The 18,900-nt window shown below is 43.3% G+C and overlaps 1 protein-coding gene across 1 annotated transcript in view; it reads left to right on the forward strand.

The window, feature by feature from the left end:
• Positions 1-340: 340 nt before the first annotated feature.
• The window catches only part of Nexn (nexilin F-actin binding protein), a 28,287-nt gene continuing 9,727 nt past the window's right edge, over positions 341-18,900 (forward strand). The window contains exons 1-8 of the mRNA XM_045138718.1: positions 341-406; positions 2,094-2,285; positions 3,943-4,021; positions 4,335-4,483; positions 12,870-12,911; positions 14,101-14,244; positions 14,576-14,752; positions 17,165-17,353. Coding sequence (XP_044994653.1) covers positions 380-406; positions 2,094-2,285; positions 3,943-4,021; positions 4,335-4,483; positions 12,870-12,911; positions 14,101-14,244; positions 14,576-14,752; positions 17,165-17,353 — 999 coding nt within the window. The 5' untranslated portion in view covers positions 341-379. The remainder of the gene's footprint in view (positions 407-2,093; positions 2,286-3,942; positions 4,022-4,334; positions 4,484-12,869; positions 12,912-14,100; positions 14,245-14,575; positions 14,753-17,164; positions 17,354-18,900) is intronic.

The following is an 18,900-nucleotide window of genomic DNA, read 5'->3' on the forward strand; positions in this document are numbered from 1 at the left end:
CTCTCTCTGCCACTCTCAAAATAAATAAATAAATAACAATTAAAAAACAATATTGGGCAGGAGAAGTTGCTTAGTGGTTAAAGCACTTGACTGCAAAGCCAAAAGACCAAGGTTTGATTGCCCAATACCCACTTAAAGCTAGATGAACAAGGTGGCACATGAGTCTGGAGTTCATTTGCAGTGACTGAAGGCCCTAGTGCACCCATCCATTCCCTCTCTTTCTCTCTATCTCTTTCTCCCTCTCAAAATAAAAATAAAAAAAAGTTTAAGAATAAGCAATGTATCAAAGGTTCATTACAATTCTTACACAATGTTAATATTTTTTTACAGGTGCAAAAGTATACAAAGCTTCACCAGCCCCAAACCACGCAGAGCAAACATGAGTGACATTTCACAGAAGACGGAGGTAGGTCTCCAAGCTGGGGGCTGGGGTGGGGGAGGGAGAGGGGCTTATAGACTTGTTGAAGGGATCATTTGATTGAAAATCATGTTTGGGCTGGTCTTCGTCATTTTTCATTGGGATCCTGGAAGGCGTGTGTAAATTTGTGAATGGTAGTGACATGGATATGAAGTAACCCTAGCATCTTGAGTAGAATTTTAAATATCTTGGTAACTCTTCAAAATTACCCTTTCAGTATTTTTTTTTTTTTTTAGTTAAAAAATGAGGTTTCACCTAGCTGCAGAGGAGGAAGCGCTAGTTCGCCCCAGGTGAGGGTTCTTTTGCAGCTGCGGTGACATCTCTGTAAGCGTTACATTGTCTCCAGGTTCTTGGCTTTAGTTACTGAGCCTTATGCAACCTCATTTGCTGCCACTGCAAAATGACAACTGTGACAAAACCTTAGGTGGCCCGTAACACATGGCAGATTGTAAAATACCGGCCCGAGCGCCACAGATTACCACGCCCGTGTGGTTATCACTGGGAGAAAGGGTGTGCTGTCCTGGCACTAAGGTTTTATTTCCTAAAACTTTGAGATACCAACTTCTGAAAAAGATGAAAATAATTGCATTACTGGTTTTAGGAGAGGGGAAAATCTTTTCTCCAGTCCTCTTCCAGATGAATTCCCCTGCTGTAGGGAGCTCATTGCTGGCGGGAAGTTCCTCTCGAAGTCTGTCCGGCGTGAGGAGTCAGTCTCGTACAAGGTCATCGGTGGGAAGAACATTCACCCCGTGCACCTACCTCAGCCTCGCAGGGGAGGAAATGGGCCTTCGCTTGGCTCAGACTAGGCGTGGAAAACAGCCAGATATGTTTAAAGTCTAATCTCCCACTTTGTTTCCAACGTCATATAATTCCTGAAATCAATAAATAGCATTTAAGCAAGAGAGGTTAATTTGAATCTTTAGTAACAGAATGAGAACATCCAATAAGAAGCTTATTTTTCAAATATATAATATTTATTTTATTAATAATTATTTAAAATATATCATTTTTGCTAGGCATGGTGGTGCATGCCTTTAATCCCAAGCATTTGGAAGGCAGAGGTAGGAGGATTGCTGTGAGTTTGAGGTCACCCTGAGACTAGAGTGAATTCCAGGTCAGCCATCAGACTGAGTTAGAGCAAGACCCCACCTTGAAAAACAAAAACCAAAACACAAATTTTGCCGGGCATGGTGGTTCATGCCTTTATTCCCAGCACTTGGGAGACAGAGGCAGAAGGGTCACCATGAGTTTGAGGCCAGCCTGGGCTACTGAGAGAGTTCCAGGTCTGTCAGGACACTAGAATGAGACCCTATCTCAAAATCCCAATATATCTATCTTTTCCTTTATCTCCTAGAACAAAGAACTTTGGAGATGGGTTGTTTTGCTTAGAGCTCAGTATTTGACTTTTCTCTTTCACTGCCCCACAGCTTTAGTGGATGGCTACTAACAAAATGGGACTTCTCTTTTAAAGAATTTTACTAGTAAAGGTTCTACTCTCAGTTTCTGTAATTTCATGTTCTAATTCTTTTAGAGTATGTCTACTCAGGTTGTGATGGTCCAGATAGAGGTTTCAAAGTTATTTCTATTTTCTGTTTCAGTAAGTATTTCTATGTGTCATATTCTTATCTTTGCCTAATTTCTTCCCTCCATTTCCTTCTGTTTTCGTCTAATGAAGATTCTGCTTTCTTCATCTAAACCTGTCCCCAAGTCCTATGTGCCCAGACTTGGCAAGGGCGATGTGAAGGATAAGTTTGAAGCCATGCAGAAGGCCAGGGAAGAGAGGAATCAAAGGAGAACTAGAGACGAAAAGCAACGAAGAAAAGAACAATTTATTAGAGAGAGAGAATGGAACAGGAGAAAGCAGGAGGTTGTTTATTTTATTTCATTCCTGTGCAAATGTCTTGTTTCTATGTTTTTAACTCAATCTTCACACTAACCTCTCATGTAAACTGTAATTACAACACCTCTGCATTTTTTTTGTTTATTTTATTTATTTATTTGAGAGCAACAGACAGAGAGAGAAAGAGACAGAAGGAGAGAGAGAGAGAGAAAGAATGGGCGCGCCAGGGCCTCCAACCACTGCAAACAAACTCCAGACACGTACGCACCCTTGTGCATCTGACTAACGTGGGACCTGGGGAACCGAGCCTCGAACCGGGGTCCTTAGGCTTCACAGGCAAGCGCTTAACCACTAAGCCATCTCTCCAGCCCCACCTCTGCATTTGTAAGTGCATTTCAACTTGGCACAGACAACACTCTCCCGGGCCTGCACTTTTACTTCCACTGTTTCAGTTATCTGCAGTGAGCCGTGGTCCAAATATAGTAGACAGAAAATTCCTGAGCTGGAGAGATGGCTTAGCAGTGAAGGCGCTTACCTGTGAAGCCTAAGGACCCATGCTTTCGTCTCCAGATCCCATGTAAGCCAGATGCACAAAGGTGAGGCAAGCACAAGGTTTCACATGCCAACGAGGTGGTGCAAGCATCTGGAGTTTGATGTCAGTGGCTAAGTCCCTGGCACACCAATTCCCTCTCTCTCTAAATTAAAAAAAGAAGAGAAAGAGAAGAAAAGAAAAAAAGAACCCAAGTTCAATTTCTCAGAACCCATGTAAGCCACATGGTCATGGAGACATATGTGTCTGGAGTTCATTTGCAGTGGCTAGAGGCCCTGGTGCACCCATTTTCTTTTTCTCTATCTCTCAAATAGAAAATTCCTGAAATAAACAGTTCATACATTTTAAATAAATGTTATTAATATATGTATATATGTTTGCTTGTTTTTGTTTTTCTGAGGTGGGGCCTCACTCTAGCCCAGGCTGACCTGGAACTCACTCTGTAGCTCTAGGCTGGCCTCAAACTCACAGCAATTCTCCTACCTCTGCTCCAGAGTGCTGAGATTAAAGGTGTGAACCACCATGCCTGGCCATTTTAAAAAATATTTTATTCATTTATTTGAGAGAGAGAGATAACGACGCAGACAGAAAGAGAGAATGGGCATTCCAGGGCCTCTATCCACTGCAAACAAACTCCAGACACATGTATCACCTTGTGCAGCTAGCTTATATGGGTACTGGGGAATTGAACCTGGGTCCTTAGGTTTCATAGGCAAGCACCTTAACCACTAAGCCATCTCTCAAACCTTACAATATACTTTTATAACTGCTCTATTTTCTATTCATATTTATTGTTCTTAGTCTCTTTCTGTGCTTAATTATTAGAGGTTTATTAACGGGTGACAAAAGATGTTGCTGGGTGTGGTGGTGCACGCCTTCAGTCCCAGCACTTGGGGGGCAGAAGCAGGAGGATCATTGTGAGTTCCAGGCTAGTCTAGGACTACATAGCAGATTCAGGTCAGCCTGGGCTAGAGCAAGATCCTACCTCAAACAAACAAACAAACAAGCAGCATCTGCAGGGCTTGGCACCATCTGTGGCCTTAGTGGTACCACCTGAGGCTAAGGGGAACTGTTGTAATATGGTTTAGTCTAACTGGGTGACATGAGCTCATGCTAATTTATCTAACCACCTAGATTAAAGAAATGCTTGCTTCTGATGAGGAGGATGAGCAATCTTCTGCAGTAGAAAAGGCCTATGTCCCAAAGCTGACAGGTAAGACGCTTGAGGATGGATAGTGAATGAAATTCCCAGAGAAAGAAACATAACAAACTAGCACATATTTTTCTTCTGTATATTTTATTTAATTTATTATTATTTATTTATTTGAGAGAGAGAAAGGGGAGAAGAGAATGGGTGCGCCAGGGCATCCATCCACTGCAAACAAACTCCAGACACGTGTGTATCTGTGTATCTTGTGCATCTGGCTTACGTGGGTCCTGGGGAATCAAACTGGGATCCTGTGGTTTTGCAGGCATAGGCCTTAACCACTAAGCCATCGTTCCTGCCCCGTATTTTTCATCTTTAGGGACTGTTAAAGGTAAATTTGCTGAAATGGAGAAACAAAGACAAGAAGAGCAAAGGAAGAGAACAGAGGAGGAACGAAAACGCAGAATTGAGCAGGATTTGTTAGAAAAGAGGAAAATACAGCGTGAATTAGCAAAAAGAGCTGAGCAGGTACACACTAAATATTAACTTGGTGTTTGCTTCTGAAACTAAATGTACAAATGAAAACTAATCAATATGTTGCTTAATTAAAATATTTAATGAAATGTAAACCTATTAATAAACGCTAACCTAAAAAAATTAAATAGAAAAAAATATTTTAAGGAAAAAAAAACAAAAACATTTGGGCTGGAGAGACGGCTTGACGAACTTGCCTGTGAAGCCTAAGAACCCATGTCTGAGTCTCCAGGTTCCATGTAAGCCAGACTCCGTGTCACACATGTGCACAAGGAGGCAAACTGGAGTTCATTTGCAGCAGCTGAAGGCCCTCATGTACCCATTCTTTTTTTCTCTGCCTCTTTTTCTCTCTCTCAAATAATTTATTTATTTATTATTATTTTATTTTATTTTATTTTATTTTATTTTATTTTATTTTTGGTTTTCCAAGGTAGGGTCTCACTGTAGCCCAGGCTGACCTGGAATTCACTGTGTAGTCTCAGGGTGGTTTTGAACTCACGACAGTCCTCCTACCTCTGCCTCCTGAGTGCTGGGATTAAAGGCGTGCGCCACCACGCCTGGCTTTATTTATTATTTTTTTAATAACATCTTCCATGATTGTAAACAATATCCCATGGTAATACCCTCCCTCCCCCAACTTTCTCCTTTGAAACTCCATTCTCCATCATACCCCCTCCCCATCTCAATCAGTCTCTCTTTTAATTTTGATGTCATGATCTTTTCCTCCTCTTGTGATGGTCTTGTGCAGGTAGTGTCAGGCACTGTGAGGTCATGGATATCCAGGCCTTTTTGTGTCTTGAGGGAGCATGTTGTATGGAGTCCTACTCTTCCTTTGGCTCTTACATTCTTTCCACCACCTCTTCCGCATTAGACTCTGAGCCTTGGAAGGTGTGATACAGATATTGCAGTACTGAGCACTGCGGTCATTTCTTTCATCACCATGATACCTTCTGAGTCATCCCAAGGTCACTGTCAACTGAAAAGAAGAATCTCTACCAAAAGTGAGAATAGCATTAATATAAGGGTATGAACATTAAGAGAAGTGCTTACTGGGCAGTTTGATAAACATAGTATATACATTTAGCCAGACAGCAACAAATGTTATACCCTTAGGGCTCATGACTACCCCTGTTTTAAATTTTCAGTATCAGGGAAATATTCCCTCCCATGGAGCAGGCCTACAGTCCAATTAGAGGGCATTTGATTTTCCCCACAACAGACGTGCCACTATTGCACCTGTTGGCTCATTTGGCCTGGCTGGCCAAATATAAGGCTTGCAGTGTCCACTGTTGAGGATCTTCACTGGTGATTTTTCTCTCTCCCATTGAACTGCATGCAGAATGGCTTCTTCCAGCTTTCTGTCAGCTGGCCTACATGGAGGAGGTTATCAGCTCAGTTCTAGCAGGATTTCTCAGTGGCCTTGCAGCCCAAGTATGTGGAGTCTTCAGCAATAGGGTCTTACCATCTATTCCTGGTGGGAAACCAAGGGCCTCGGCAGTGGCCTATAATGTTTTGAGGGCATCAGAGGCCTCCCTGGCCAACAACTTCCCAAATGGAAGGTATCCCATCCCTAGCACTGAAAATTTTCTAGTAACAATCTATAGCTCCTGAATGTTCCATTGTCCAAAAAAGTAGGTTTCCATATGATTTATTTATATCCTCTTAGATTTTTTCTAATTAATTAATTTATTTATTTGAGAGTGACAGACAGAGAAAGAGGCAGAGAGAGAGAGATAGAGAATGGGTGCGCTAGGGCCTCCAGCCACTGCAAACGAACTCTAAACGCATGCGCCCCTTTGAGCATCTGGCTAACGTGGGTCCTGAGGAGTCGAGCCTCAAACCAGGGTCCTTAGGCTTCATAGGCAAGCACTTAACCGCTAAGCCATCTCTCCAGCCCTCCTCTTAGATTTTGATTAGCCCTCCCTCCACCTTTCTTTTACTCAATCTCTTACCCTGACCTCACTTGGGCCTTTTCACCCCCATTAATCTATTCTTCTACTTACATATATACAATACCATCGTATTAAGTACCCTCCTCCCTTCCTTTCTCTTCCTTTTATATCTCTTTTCTATCTTACTGGCCTTTGCTAATGAGTTTTCTTCCTACTAACACAGAAGTCCAATCATCTATAGCTAGGATCCACATATGAGAGAGAACATGCAACATTTGGTTTTTTGGGCTTGGGTTACCTCACTTAGTGTAATCCTTTCCAGATCCACCCATTTTTCTGCAAATTTCGTAACTTCATTTTTCTTTACCACTGAATAGAACTCCATTGGATAAATGTGCCACATCTTCATTATCCACTCATCAGTTGAGGGACATCTAGGCTGGTTCCATTTCCCAGCTATTGTGAATTGAGCAGCAGTAAATGTGGTCGAGCAAGTATCTCTAAGGTAGTGAGATGAGTCCTTAGGATATATTCCTAGGAGTGGTATAGTTGGGTCATATGGTAGATCTATTTTTAGCTGTCTCAGGAACCTCCACACTGATTTCCACAATGGCTGGACCAGATTGCATTCCCATCAACAGTGTAGAAGGGTTCCTCTTTTTCCACATCCTCGCCAGCATTTATGATCATTTGTTTTCATGATGGTGGCCAATCTGACAGGAGTGAGATGCATTAGTCTGCATTTCCCTGATGACTAGGGATACAGAACAATGTTTTAGATGCTTACATGCCCTCTGTATTTCTTCTTTTGAGAATTCTCCATTTAGTTCCATAGCCCATTTTTTAATTGGGTTGTTTAATTTCTTATTATTTAATTTTTCGAGTTCTTTGTATATCCCAGATATTAATCCTCCATCAGATGTATAGCTGGCAAAGATTTTCTCCCATTCTGTAGGTTGCCTTTTTGCTCTATTCACAGTGTCCTTTGCCATGCAAAAGCTTTGTAATTTCATGACGTGCCAGCAGTTAATCTGTGGATTTTTGCCTGAGTAATTGGGGTTATATTCAGAAAGTCTTTGCCAAGACCAATATTGTTGCAGTCTGGTTCGCATTGCTGGTAGAAATCACCCAACCAAGAGCAGCTTCTGGGAAAAAGAGGTTTATTTGGCTTACAGGCTCGAGGGGAAGCTCCACGATGGCAGGGGAAAACGATGGCATGAGCAGAGGGTGGACATCACCCGCTGGCCAACATAAGATGGACCACAGCAACAGGAGGGTGTGCCAAACACTGGCATGGGGAAACTGGCTATAAAGCCCATAAGCCCGCCCCCAACAATACACTCCCTCCAGGAGGCATTAATTCCCAAATCTCCATCAGCTGGGGAGCTAGCATTCAGAACACCTAAGTTTATGGGGGACACCTGAATCAAACCACCACAAATATGTTGAAGGGTTTCCCCTACTTTTTCCTCTAGCAGCTTCAGAGTTTCAGGTCTGATGTTAAGGTCTTTAATCCATTTGGACTTAATTCTTTTTTTTTAATTTTTATTAGCATTTTCCATGATTATAAAAAAAATCCCATGGTAATTCCCTCCCTCCCCCTGGACTTAATTCTTGTGCATGGAGAGATAGAAGGAATTGGAATTGCCATTGGAATTTTGATGGGGATTGCATTAAATGTGTAGATTGGTAATTTTGGTAAGATTGCCATTTCACAATATTGATGATTCTGATCGAAGAACAAGGGATGTCTTTGCATATCCTAGTGTCTTCTGCAATTTCTTGCTTGAGTGCTTTAAAGTTTTCATTGTAGAGATCCTTTACTTCCTTGGTTAGGTTTATTCCAAGGTATTTTATTATTATTTTTTTTTTGATGCATCTGTGAGTAGGAATAATTCTCTGATTTCATCCTCTATGTGTTTGTTGTTAGCATAGAGGAAGGCTACTGATTTCTGTGTGTTTATTTTATATCCTGCTACATGGCTATAGGTGTTTATCAGCTCTAGCAGTTTGCTGGTAGAGTCTTTAGGGTCCTTTATGGATAGAGTCATATGCAAATAATGATAACTTGATCTCTTCCTTTCCAATTTGTATCCCTTTTCGAACTCAGAGTGATCCTCCTACCTCTGCCTCCCAAGTGCTGGGATTAAAGGTGCGCGCCACCACACCTGGCTCTCTCAAATAAATTTTAAAAATACTTAAAAATATTCAATGTCAGAGCCAGGCAGAGGTAGGAGGGTCACCATGAGTGTGAGGCCACCCTGAGACTCCATAGTGAATTCTAGGTCAGCCTGGGCTAGAACGAGACCCCTACCTTGAAAAACAAAACAAACAAACAAAAAAACATACATACACACACACACACACACACACACACACACACACACATATATACTATAAATGAACTACAAATGAACTACAAATGAACTCCAGATGCATGCATCACCTTGTGCCTCCGATTTTCATGGGTACTGAGGAATTGAACCTGGGTCCTTAGGCTTTGCAGGCAAGCTCCTTAACTGCTAAGCCATCTTTCCAACCCTGTGACATGATTTTTGTTATATGTGATCTTGTCATTTTGTCCATATTATCTATACTGTCCGTCCACACGTCAACTTTTTCTTGGCATGGTTGAGAAGTGCCCGCTTAGCAGGTAAGCACTTTAATCACTGAGCCATCTTCCCAGCCCAGGAATTCTGTGGAGCCACCCTGGAGTGATGCTCTGCTAAGGTCATGCAAAGTGCCTTGCGTCTGCTGTGGGTGTACAGTGCTAACGAGGAGAAAGCATGCTCCTTATGTGCATGCCCAGCAACACATTAACTGAGTCTGCAGATAACCTCTCCCATGACACAGGCGATATGCCAAGCTGACTATTACAAAAAATGAGGCCGGGCATGGTGGTGCACGCCTTGAGTCCCAGCACTCGAGAGGCAGAGATAGGAGGATTGCTGTGAGTTCAAGGCCACCCTGAGACTCCATAGTGAAACCCAGGACAGCCTGAGCTAGCATGAGACCCTATCTCAAAAAACCAAAGAAAAAAGAAAGAATGAGAATTTTCTATATCTTGTTACTCTCCATCCCCTTACCTGAAGAAAGGTTCATTGTACTTCACCATGCTTTTGTAAGTCAGGAAAGACAACTGCTCATTTCAGTGAAATTTTTAAAAATTTATTTCTAAGCCGGGCGTGGTGGCACACGCCTTTAATCCCAGAACTTGGGATGCAGAGGTAGGCGGATCGCTATGAGTTCAAGGCCACCCAGAGACTACATAGTTAATTCCAGGTCAGCCTGGACCAGAGTGAGACCCTACCTCGAAAAACCAAAATTAAAAAGTTATTTTTTTTATTGACAACTTCTATAATTGTAGACAATAACCCATGGTAATTCCCTCCCTCCCCCCATTTTCCCCTTTGCAACTCTGCTCTCCATCATACCCTTTCCCCCTCTCAATCAGTCTCTTTTATTTTGATGTCATGATATTTTCTTCCTATTATGATGGTCTTGTGTAGGAAATGTCAGGCACTTGCAGTGAAATTTTTATAAGGAAACAAAACTATAAAGTGAGAATTACTATAAATGGTCAAATCTATAATGATGCACTTATAAATACCTAAGCTTGTAGACACATCAGCAACATAATAATGTTATAAATTATAAAGTAAGGGGCCGGGCGTGGTGGTGCACGCCTTTAATCCCAGCACTCGGAAGGCAGAGGTAGGAGGATCGCCGTGAGTTCAAGGCCACCCTGAGACTCCATAGTGAATTCCAGGTCAGCCTGAGCTAGAGTGAGACCCTACCTCGAAAAACCAAATAAACAAGTAATAAAGTAGGGGAATAAACCACTTCACGTCGAGAGGATCATGGAGTATGGACACAGGCTGAAGTCTCTTGTAGCAGTGACTGTTTCCTAGACTGACTGGATATGTTAGGCAGTGCTTTCTCATAGGAAACTACGTGAGTGTTGAAGCAGTAAGTGTGAGTATAATCAAAACAGGATTCTCAGAGACAAATGGAAATAAAATATAGCCATAAAAAAGAACCAGTCTTGGGCTGGAGAGATTATTTAGCGGTTAAGCACTTGCCTGTCAAGCCTAAGGACCCCGGTTGGAGGCTCGATTCCCCAGGACCCACATTAGCCAGATGCACAAGGGGCACACGCATCTGGAGGTCCTTTGCAGTGGCTAGAGGCCCTGGTGTGCCCATTCTGTATCTATCTCTCTGTCTCTTTCTCTCTCTGCCTGTCACTCTCAAATAAATAAAATTAAAAAAAAAAAAAAAAAAAGAACCAGTCTTAATAGCCAGGTGTGGTGGTGCACACTTTCATCCCAGCACTTGGGAGGCAGAGGTAGGGGGATCACTGTGACTTCGAGGCCACCCTGCGACTACGCAGTGAATTCCTGGTCAGCCTGAGCTAGAGTGAAACCCTGAGACCCAACCTTGAAAAACTAAAAATAACAACAACAAAAAATAACCAGTCTTTTACATATTTCAAATACTTGCTACGTGTCAGGGTGCCGCAGGTTCCTGGTTTATGAAGTTCTAGGCTATTAAAGTGAGAATATGTAGGCAGGGCAATGTATTCACAGTAATTTCATCTTGTAAATATGTAAAGCCTAATTGAAATTCAAGTTGAATATAATGTAATCTATCCTTGAATATAAGGAATACATAAATACGTGTTTTTTGCTTTTTTTTTTTTTTTTTTTGAGGGTAGGGTCTCACTCTAGCCCAGGCTGACCTGGAATTCATTATGTATTCTCAGGGTGGCCTTGAACTCATGGGGATCATCCTACCTCTGCCTTCGAAGTGCTGGGATTAAAGGCGTGCACCACCACACCCAGGCTTTTTATCACATTTTTTTGGAAGAAATTTTAATGTATGTCTACACAACCCATTTATACAAATACATATGTGTAATGCTGTGGAAGGCATTTCTGAGTTGGGATTGGTTGAAGTGAACATTAAGACAAGTACCAGTGCTGAAATTCTAGGATATTATAAAGAATTTAAAAATGGGTATAGCAGCTGGCCGTGGTGGTACACACCTTTAATTCCAGCACTTGGGAGACAGAAGTGGGAGGGTCACTGTGAGTTCGAGGCCACCTTGAGAGTACATAGGGGATTCCAGGTCAGCCTGGACTAGAGTGAGAACCTACCTCAAAAAACCTAAAAAACAAAAACAAAAACAAATCCAATACAGCCTGTGGGGAAATCTTTTTGGGTTTTGTTTTTGAGGCAGAGTATCACTGTAGTCCCAAGCTGGCCTTGAACTCATGCTGATCCTGCTACTTCAGCCTCTAAGGTACTGGAATTAAAGACATGTGTCACCATGCCTGGCTTCTGTGGGAAATCTTGCTGTGGTATTATCTGGTCATCTTGGAGGATACACTGATGAGCAAAATTCATATTCATCAACTTAGGAAAAGAGAACCTAATGGTGGAAGAAAGGTATCTTTAAAAGAGAGGGAGTGCAGAAGACATTTTTTTAAAAAGGAAGTTTCCTGGCATGGTGGCACAACTTAATCCCAGCACTCAGGAGGCAGAGCTAGAGTGAGACCAGACCTTGAAAAAACAATTGTTTCATGAGAACTCACAGGTCAAGTTCCTGATTGACTAAGGTGGGCTTCATCTTAACTTGTCCTTATTTTAAGGTTTTTTTTTTTGTTGTTCATTTATTTATTTATTTATTTGAGAGCAACAGACACAGAGAAAGAGGCAGATAGAGAGAGAGAGAGAGAGAATGGGCGCGCCAGGGCTTCCAGCCACTGCAAAGGAACTCCAGATGCGTGTGTCCTCTTGTGCATCTGGCTAACGTGGGTCCTGGGGAATTGAGCCTCGGCACTTAACTGCTAAGCCATCTCTCCAGCCTATTTTAAGTTAATTTTAAAATTTATTTATTTGAGAGAGAATGGGCATGCCAGGGCCTCTAGCCACTGCAAACAAACTCCAGACACTTGCACCACCTTGTGCATTTGGTTTTATGTGGGTTCCCGGGAATCAAACTAGTGTCCTCATGCTTTGCAGGCAAGTGCCTTAACCACTGAATCATCTCTATAGCCCTTAAGATTTTTTAATATGCTGTTCCCTAGATATTTATGTTGGTATTAAAATGCAAAACAATATAAAATTTGATCTCCATTTCAAAGGTCATTTGAGCTGGGTGTGGTGGCACACGCCTTTAATCCCAGGACTCGGAAGGCAGAGGTAGGAGGAGTGCCATGAGTTTGAGCCCACCCTGAGACTCCACAGTGAATTCCAGGTCAGCCTGGGCTGCAGTGAGATCCTACCTTGAAAAATAATAATAACAATAATAATAATAATAATAAATGAAAGGTCATTTGGCTAATTTATAGCATTTTAAAATATCTCAAAATTACAAGGTTAGAATCTTACCAGAAGTACAACTAAATTACTTTTCAGTTGTTTGTTTAAAAGCACCAAAATAGAAATCCAATGTAATGTAATGTTATGAAATTCTCATTCAATAGATTGAGGACATAAACAATACGGGAACTGAATCCACATCAGAGGTAAACAGACATTTCCTGTAATGAAATAGTCACTCAAAATTATTTGATTCACAAGTTATCTTATCTATGAAAACATTAAAAGGTCTTTATTTCACTTTATAAATATAACAGTAACCAAAAGACAAGAACATTTTTGTAAAAGCAAGATCATACTTTTGTACTTTCAAACACTATTGCTTAGTGTTTTAAAATCAAAGTATGTTTTTGTTTTTAACGTCAGATTAGGATATAGGCCTCACTGCTGTCGGCTTGGGAGATTCCACTAAGACTCATTCTTGAACTAACACTTGAGGCTGCTGAGTGCTAACATCTTAATTCACTTTCCTTTTCATTATTTATCTCCTCAGAGTTCTGGAGAGCTTGTGTTTTAGCTTTTACATTCTAGTGTAGAGAAGAAATACCAAACAGCAATAAAAATTTAGCCTTGCGTGGTGGCGCACACCTTTAATCCCAGCACTTGGGAGGCAGAGATAGGAGGATCGCTGAGAGTTCGAGGCCACCCTGAGACTCTATAGTGAAGTCCAGGTTAGCCTGGTCTAGAGTGAGACCCTACCTCGGAAAACAAGAAACAAAACAACAACAACATTAGCCTTTTTTAAATATAACAAAGGAAAACCATTTAAGCAATTTGATGGTGTACCTAAAACTACAACTTCATAAACTGAAAATACAATTATTTTAGAGGCATGTGTTAAATTTTGTAATTTCTTTTCATATGACAATAAATTGTGTAGTAAAACTAATTAAAAATCAATTGATAATGTTTTTCTTAATAAATATTAGTTTTATTAAGAAGTGCTGAAAACCTTGGACAGGAAAATGAAATCACAGAAAAACTGTACTTTCAAGTTGAAGCTATCCACCATCAAATTGATTTAGAGTGCACTCATGCACATTGCCCTTTGGGGAATTAGTGTACAGGTAGCTAAATTCAATCAATGTTCGTGTAGTTTTGTTACGTAGTCAGTAACATTGCCTCCATCTTCCAAATCAAATACTTCTCAAACCTGTCACCAATGGACTTCAGTAAATTAACTAACGAAGCACAGTGAATTCAGAGAGATATGGAACAGTGAAGTGATTCATTAAAAAGCACAAGTTCTCTGCTCTTTACCAATTATGGAGGTCAAGCACCCTAAACGTAACTCTGTTAAGAAGGTATATGCTAATTACCTATCTTATTAAACAGGAAGGAGATGATTCATTACTGATAACAGTAGTACCTGTCAAATCATACAAAGCATCTGGAAAGATGAAAAAGAATGTTGAGGATCTAGAGAAAAAACGAGAAGAAAATGAAAATGAAAGGATTAACTGTGAAGGAGACAAAAGGGTAAGATATGATGAACCATGAGGACCCCTCAAGGAAGCAGAGTGCCTTTCCCTGGTCATGGTAACTGTCTTTCAAAGAACAAATCTAAACAGTTTAGCGGGGCATGGTGGCGCATGTCTTTAGTCCCAGCAGTCGGGAGGCAGAGGTAGGAGCATCGCCATCACCGTGAGTTCGGGGCCAGCCTGAGACTGCCTAGTGACTTCCAGGTCAGCCTGGACTAGAGTGCGACCCTACCTCGAAAAACCCATCCACCAACCAGACGAACAACAACAGCCAAAACCAGTTTGGTCAACGCTGTTTCACTTTGTGACTGGCAGGCTTGTTTTCGTAGGATGATGACATGGAAAGTGAAGCCAAAGGAGAATCCTTCTTTCCTGGGAAGCTGAGGTTAACCTTTGAAGAGCTGGACCGGCGGAGGCTGGCGGAGCGCGAGCGGCTCGCTCGCGAGGAGGCGCGGCGGCGGCTGCAGGCGGAGAAGCGCGCTTTCGAGGCGGCGCGCGGGCGGGCGGTAAGCGCGGGCTGCGGCGGGCTGCGCAGGCAAGCGCCTTAACCGCGGGGGTTACCATCACTCGTTCAAGGTGATCTTTCTGTAAATGTACCTGACTTTTTTTTTTTTTTTTTTTCCCCTGAGGTAGGATCTCGCTGTAGCCTGGGCTGACCTGAAATTCACTGTGTGGTTTCAGGGTGCCCTCGAGCTCCCAGTGATCCTCCTACCTGTGCTGAGATGAAAAGCGTGAGGATTGCGTGAGTTCGAGGCCACCCCGAGGCCACATAGTTCATTCCAGGTCAGTAAGCCAAAAAACAAAAAAATAAAAAAATAAAAGCATGTGCCACCACGCCCACCTCTCTTTTGTGTTTTGAGTTGAACTCTAATGTAGCCTAGGCAAATGGTTGACCACTGAGGCACACTCTAACCCCAAAAGGTCTGGTTTTGAAACCATACGTTATTCCGTACATCCAATTTACCTGTATAGTAACGGTGGCACATGGTTTTTTTTTTTTTAATATTTTATTTATTTATTTGAGAGCGACAGACACAGAGAGAAAGACAGATAGAGGGAGAGAGAGAGAATGGGCGCGCCAGGGCTTCCAGCCTCTGCAAACGAACTCCAGACGCGTGCGCCCCCTTGTGCATCTGGCTAACGTGGGACCTGGGGAACTGAGCCTCGAACCAGGTCCTTAGGCTTCACAGGCAAGCGCTTAACCGCTAAGCCATCTCTCCAGTCCGGCACATGGTTTTGAGGGGAAGTTTCATCATGGAAGGAGAGGAATGAGAGGCAGCTGGGCGTTAGCAGGGAGGAAGCAGCCGCAGCGAGCTAGCTATGAGCGCACAAGGGGCTGGGTTCGTAAACCTCAAGGCCCGCTCTCAGTGACACACCTCCCCCATCAAGGTCCCACCGTAGTCACAAACAAACACATGAAGCTGTGCGTCCCATTGGCGTTTAAACCACCACATGCATTGTCTTCAAATTTTCATGTTGGGGCACTATATCCAATATGCTTTAATTGTTTTCAGTATTTTATTTATTTTATTTTCTAAAATGTATTTATTTGAGAGCGACAGACACAGAAAGACAGTTAGAGGGAGAGAGAGAGAATGGGCGCGCCAGGGCTTCCAGCCTCTGCAAACGAACTCCAGACGTGTGCACCCCCTTGTGCATCTGGCTAACGTGGGACCAGGGGAACCGAGCCTCGAACCGGGGTCCTTAGGCTTCACAGGCAAGCGCTTAACCGCTAAGCCATCTCTCCAGCCCTTGTTTTATTTTTTTTGAGGCAGGGTCTCACTCTAGTCCAGGCTGACCTGGAATTCACTATGTAGTCTCAGGGTGGCCTCAAATTTACTGAGATCCTCCCACCTCTGCCTCCCAAGTGCTGGGATTAAAGGCGTGTGCCACCGCACCCGGCACAGTATTTTATTTTTATGTATTTGTCAGAGAAAGAGTCAGGGAGAGAGAATATGGGCGTGCCAGGGTCTCCAGCCACTGCAAATGAACTCCAGATACGTGCACCCCCTTGTGCGTCTGGCTAATGTGGGTCCTGGGAAATCGAACCTGGGTCCTTTGGCTTTGCATGCAAATGCCTTAACTGCTAAGCCATGCCTCCAGCCCTAAATTTTTTATTTATACATAAACATGCAAAAATTACTTAGTGAATTTAGTTTCCCTGAATATTAGTTCAGCAGTGTATTATTTTATTTTATTTTGGTTTTTCAACGTATAAGAATTTAAAAACAGTTTTTTAAAATTTATTTATTTGCACATATGTGTGTGCATGTATGGGTGCAGCAGAGTCTCTCTGTTGCTGCTGAAAATAAATGCCCATCCAGGTTTAGGTGGATGGCTGGGGAACTGACCCATGGCCAGCATGCTTTGTAAGTAGAGCCTTTACACACTGAGCAATCTCCCCAGACCTCTTAACAAAAGAATATGGGGCTGGAGGGATGGATTAGCAGTTAAGGCGTTTGTCTGCAAAACCAAAGGACCCAGGTTCAATTCCCCAGGACCCATCTTAGCAGATGCACAATGGGCGCAAGCATCTGGAGTTTGTTTGCAAAAGGCTGGCACACCCATTCTCTCTCTCTCTCTCCCTGTCTGTCAAATAAATACATTTAAAAAAAAAAGAAGAAGAAGAAGGGATTTTGCCAGGCGTGGTGGCATACACCTTCAATCCCAGAACTTGGGAGTCAGAAGTAGGAGCGTCATGACTTCGAGGCCACCCTGACACTGCATAGTGAATTGCAGGTCAGCCTGGGCTAGAGTGAGACCCTACCTCGAAAAACCAAAACAGAAAGAAATGAAAGTAAGGGATTTTGAGTAAGCATACAGAGCGCTCGTGTGTTCGGAGAGCAGCCAGCTCTGCCCCGGTCGCGGAGCCCTTCGAGGCCCGGTGCTCGGAGCTCGCAGAGCGTCTCTTTGACCAGGTCGGCGGCGAACGCGCGGAGCCCGGCGCCGAGAGCGTTGGTCGCGAGCACCGCCCTGGGAAGCTGAAGCTCAGTTTTGAGGAGATGGAACGGCAGAGAAGAGAGGAGGAGAAAAGGAGAGCAGAAGAGGAGGCCAGACGGAGAATCGAAGACGAGAAGAAGGCGTTTGCCGAGGCGAGGCGAAGCATGGTGAGGGGCCCCGCCTGGGCGAGCCCCCTGCTGCGCTGGTGGAGGCCTGCGGGACGCCCCGTTGGCCCAGGCGGCCTCAAGCTCAGGGTCCCCGAGGCTGACCTGGGGCTCGGGGTCTTCTGCCTCCAGCCCGCGGTGGGCGCCGCCGCCGCAGGTCCCGGGTTGCTGGGCACGCCCTCTACCAGCTGAGCCAAACCCTCAGCCCGGGTCCCCCGTGGCATCGCAGTTGTAGAAATGTGCTTCAAGCTAGCGTGGAGGTTTCCATTAAAATGTGCACGTCTTTAATCCCAGCACTCGGGAGGCGGAGGTAGGAGGATCGCCGTGAGTTCAAGCACACCCTGAGACTACAGAGTGAATTCCAGGCCAGCCTGAGCTAGAGCAAACACAAAACGAAACAAAACAACAAAAATAATAATCGTAAAAATAAATAAATAAACAAATAATCAAAAATGCCATGCCTGGTATAGGGAACTGAATATTGTCTTTCTCCTGTGGGATTTTTCCAGAACTGACAGTCTAAGAAATGGATTTTTTTTTTCTTTTTTCTTTTTCTTTATTTTTCGAGGTAGGGTCTTACTCTGGCCCAGGCTGACCTGGGATTAACCATGTAGTTTCAAGGTGGCCTTGAACTCACAGCAATCCTCCTACCTCTGCCTCCCGAGTGCTGGGATTAAAGGTGTGCACCACCATGCCTGGCTAAAAAATGGAATTTTATCCACATACTCTCCCCTACTTTCTGTTCTCTCTTCTCTTTCCCTGCCTTCTATTTCATCTCACTTCACTTTCTTTCATTCAGTAATTTTCAGTTTTCATCCCCACCAGTGTGTGTGTGTGTGTGTGTGTGTGTGTATGTATGTATGTACGTATGTATGTATGTATGTATATTTTTTTTTGAGGGGGAGGGTTTCGAGGTAGGGTCTCACTCTGGTCCAGGCTGACCTGGAATTAACTCTGTAGTGTATTTATTTATTTGACAGAGAAAAGGGGGGAGAGAATGGGCACACCAGTGCTTCCAGCCACTGCAAACAAACGCCAGATGTGTGCATCTCCTTATGCATCTGGCTAATGTGGGTCCTGGGGAATCGAACTGGGTCCTTCACCTTAACTGCTAAGCCATCCCTCCAGCCCAACATGTAGTTATTTGATAAACTATTTTCAAACACACACACACACAGCATCCCCTTCTTGCAGCATTGTAATTGGCTTTAGTGATACAATAGCCTAGCTTTTAAATTTTTTATTAGTTTTCTTTTTTGAGGTAGGGTCTCACTTTATCCCAGGCTGACTATGAAGTCTCATGGTGGTTTTGAACTCATGAGTATCCACCTACCTCTGCATGGCTTTAATATTTATTTATTTGAGAGAAAGGGAGAATGACAGGCTGGAGATATGGCTTAGCTTAGGTGTTTGCCTGCTAAGCCAAAGGATCCTGGTTCGATTCTCTAGGACCCATGTAAGCCAGATGTACAAGGGGGCACATAGTCTGGAGTTCGTTTGCGCTGACTGGAGGCCCTGACGAGCCCATTCTCTCTCTCTCCCCCTTTCTC

This window comes from Jaculus jaculus, chromosome 19 (assembly GCF_020740685.1).
Source record: "Jaculus jaculus isolate mJacJac1 chromosome 19, mJacJac1.mat.Y.cur, whole genome shotgun sequence".
In the NCBI taxonomy this organism is placed as follows: Eukaryota; Metazoa; Chordata; class Mammalia; order Rodentia; family Dipodidae; genus Jaculus; species Jaculus jaculus.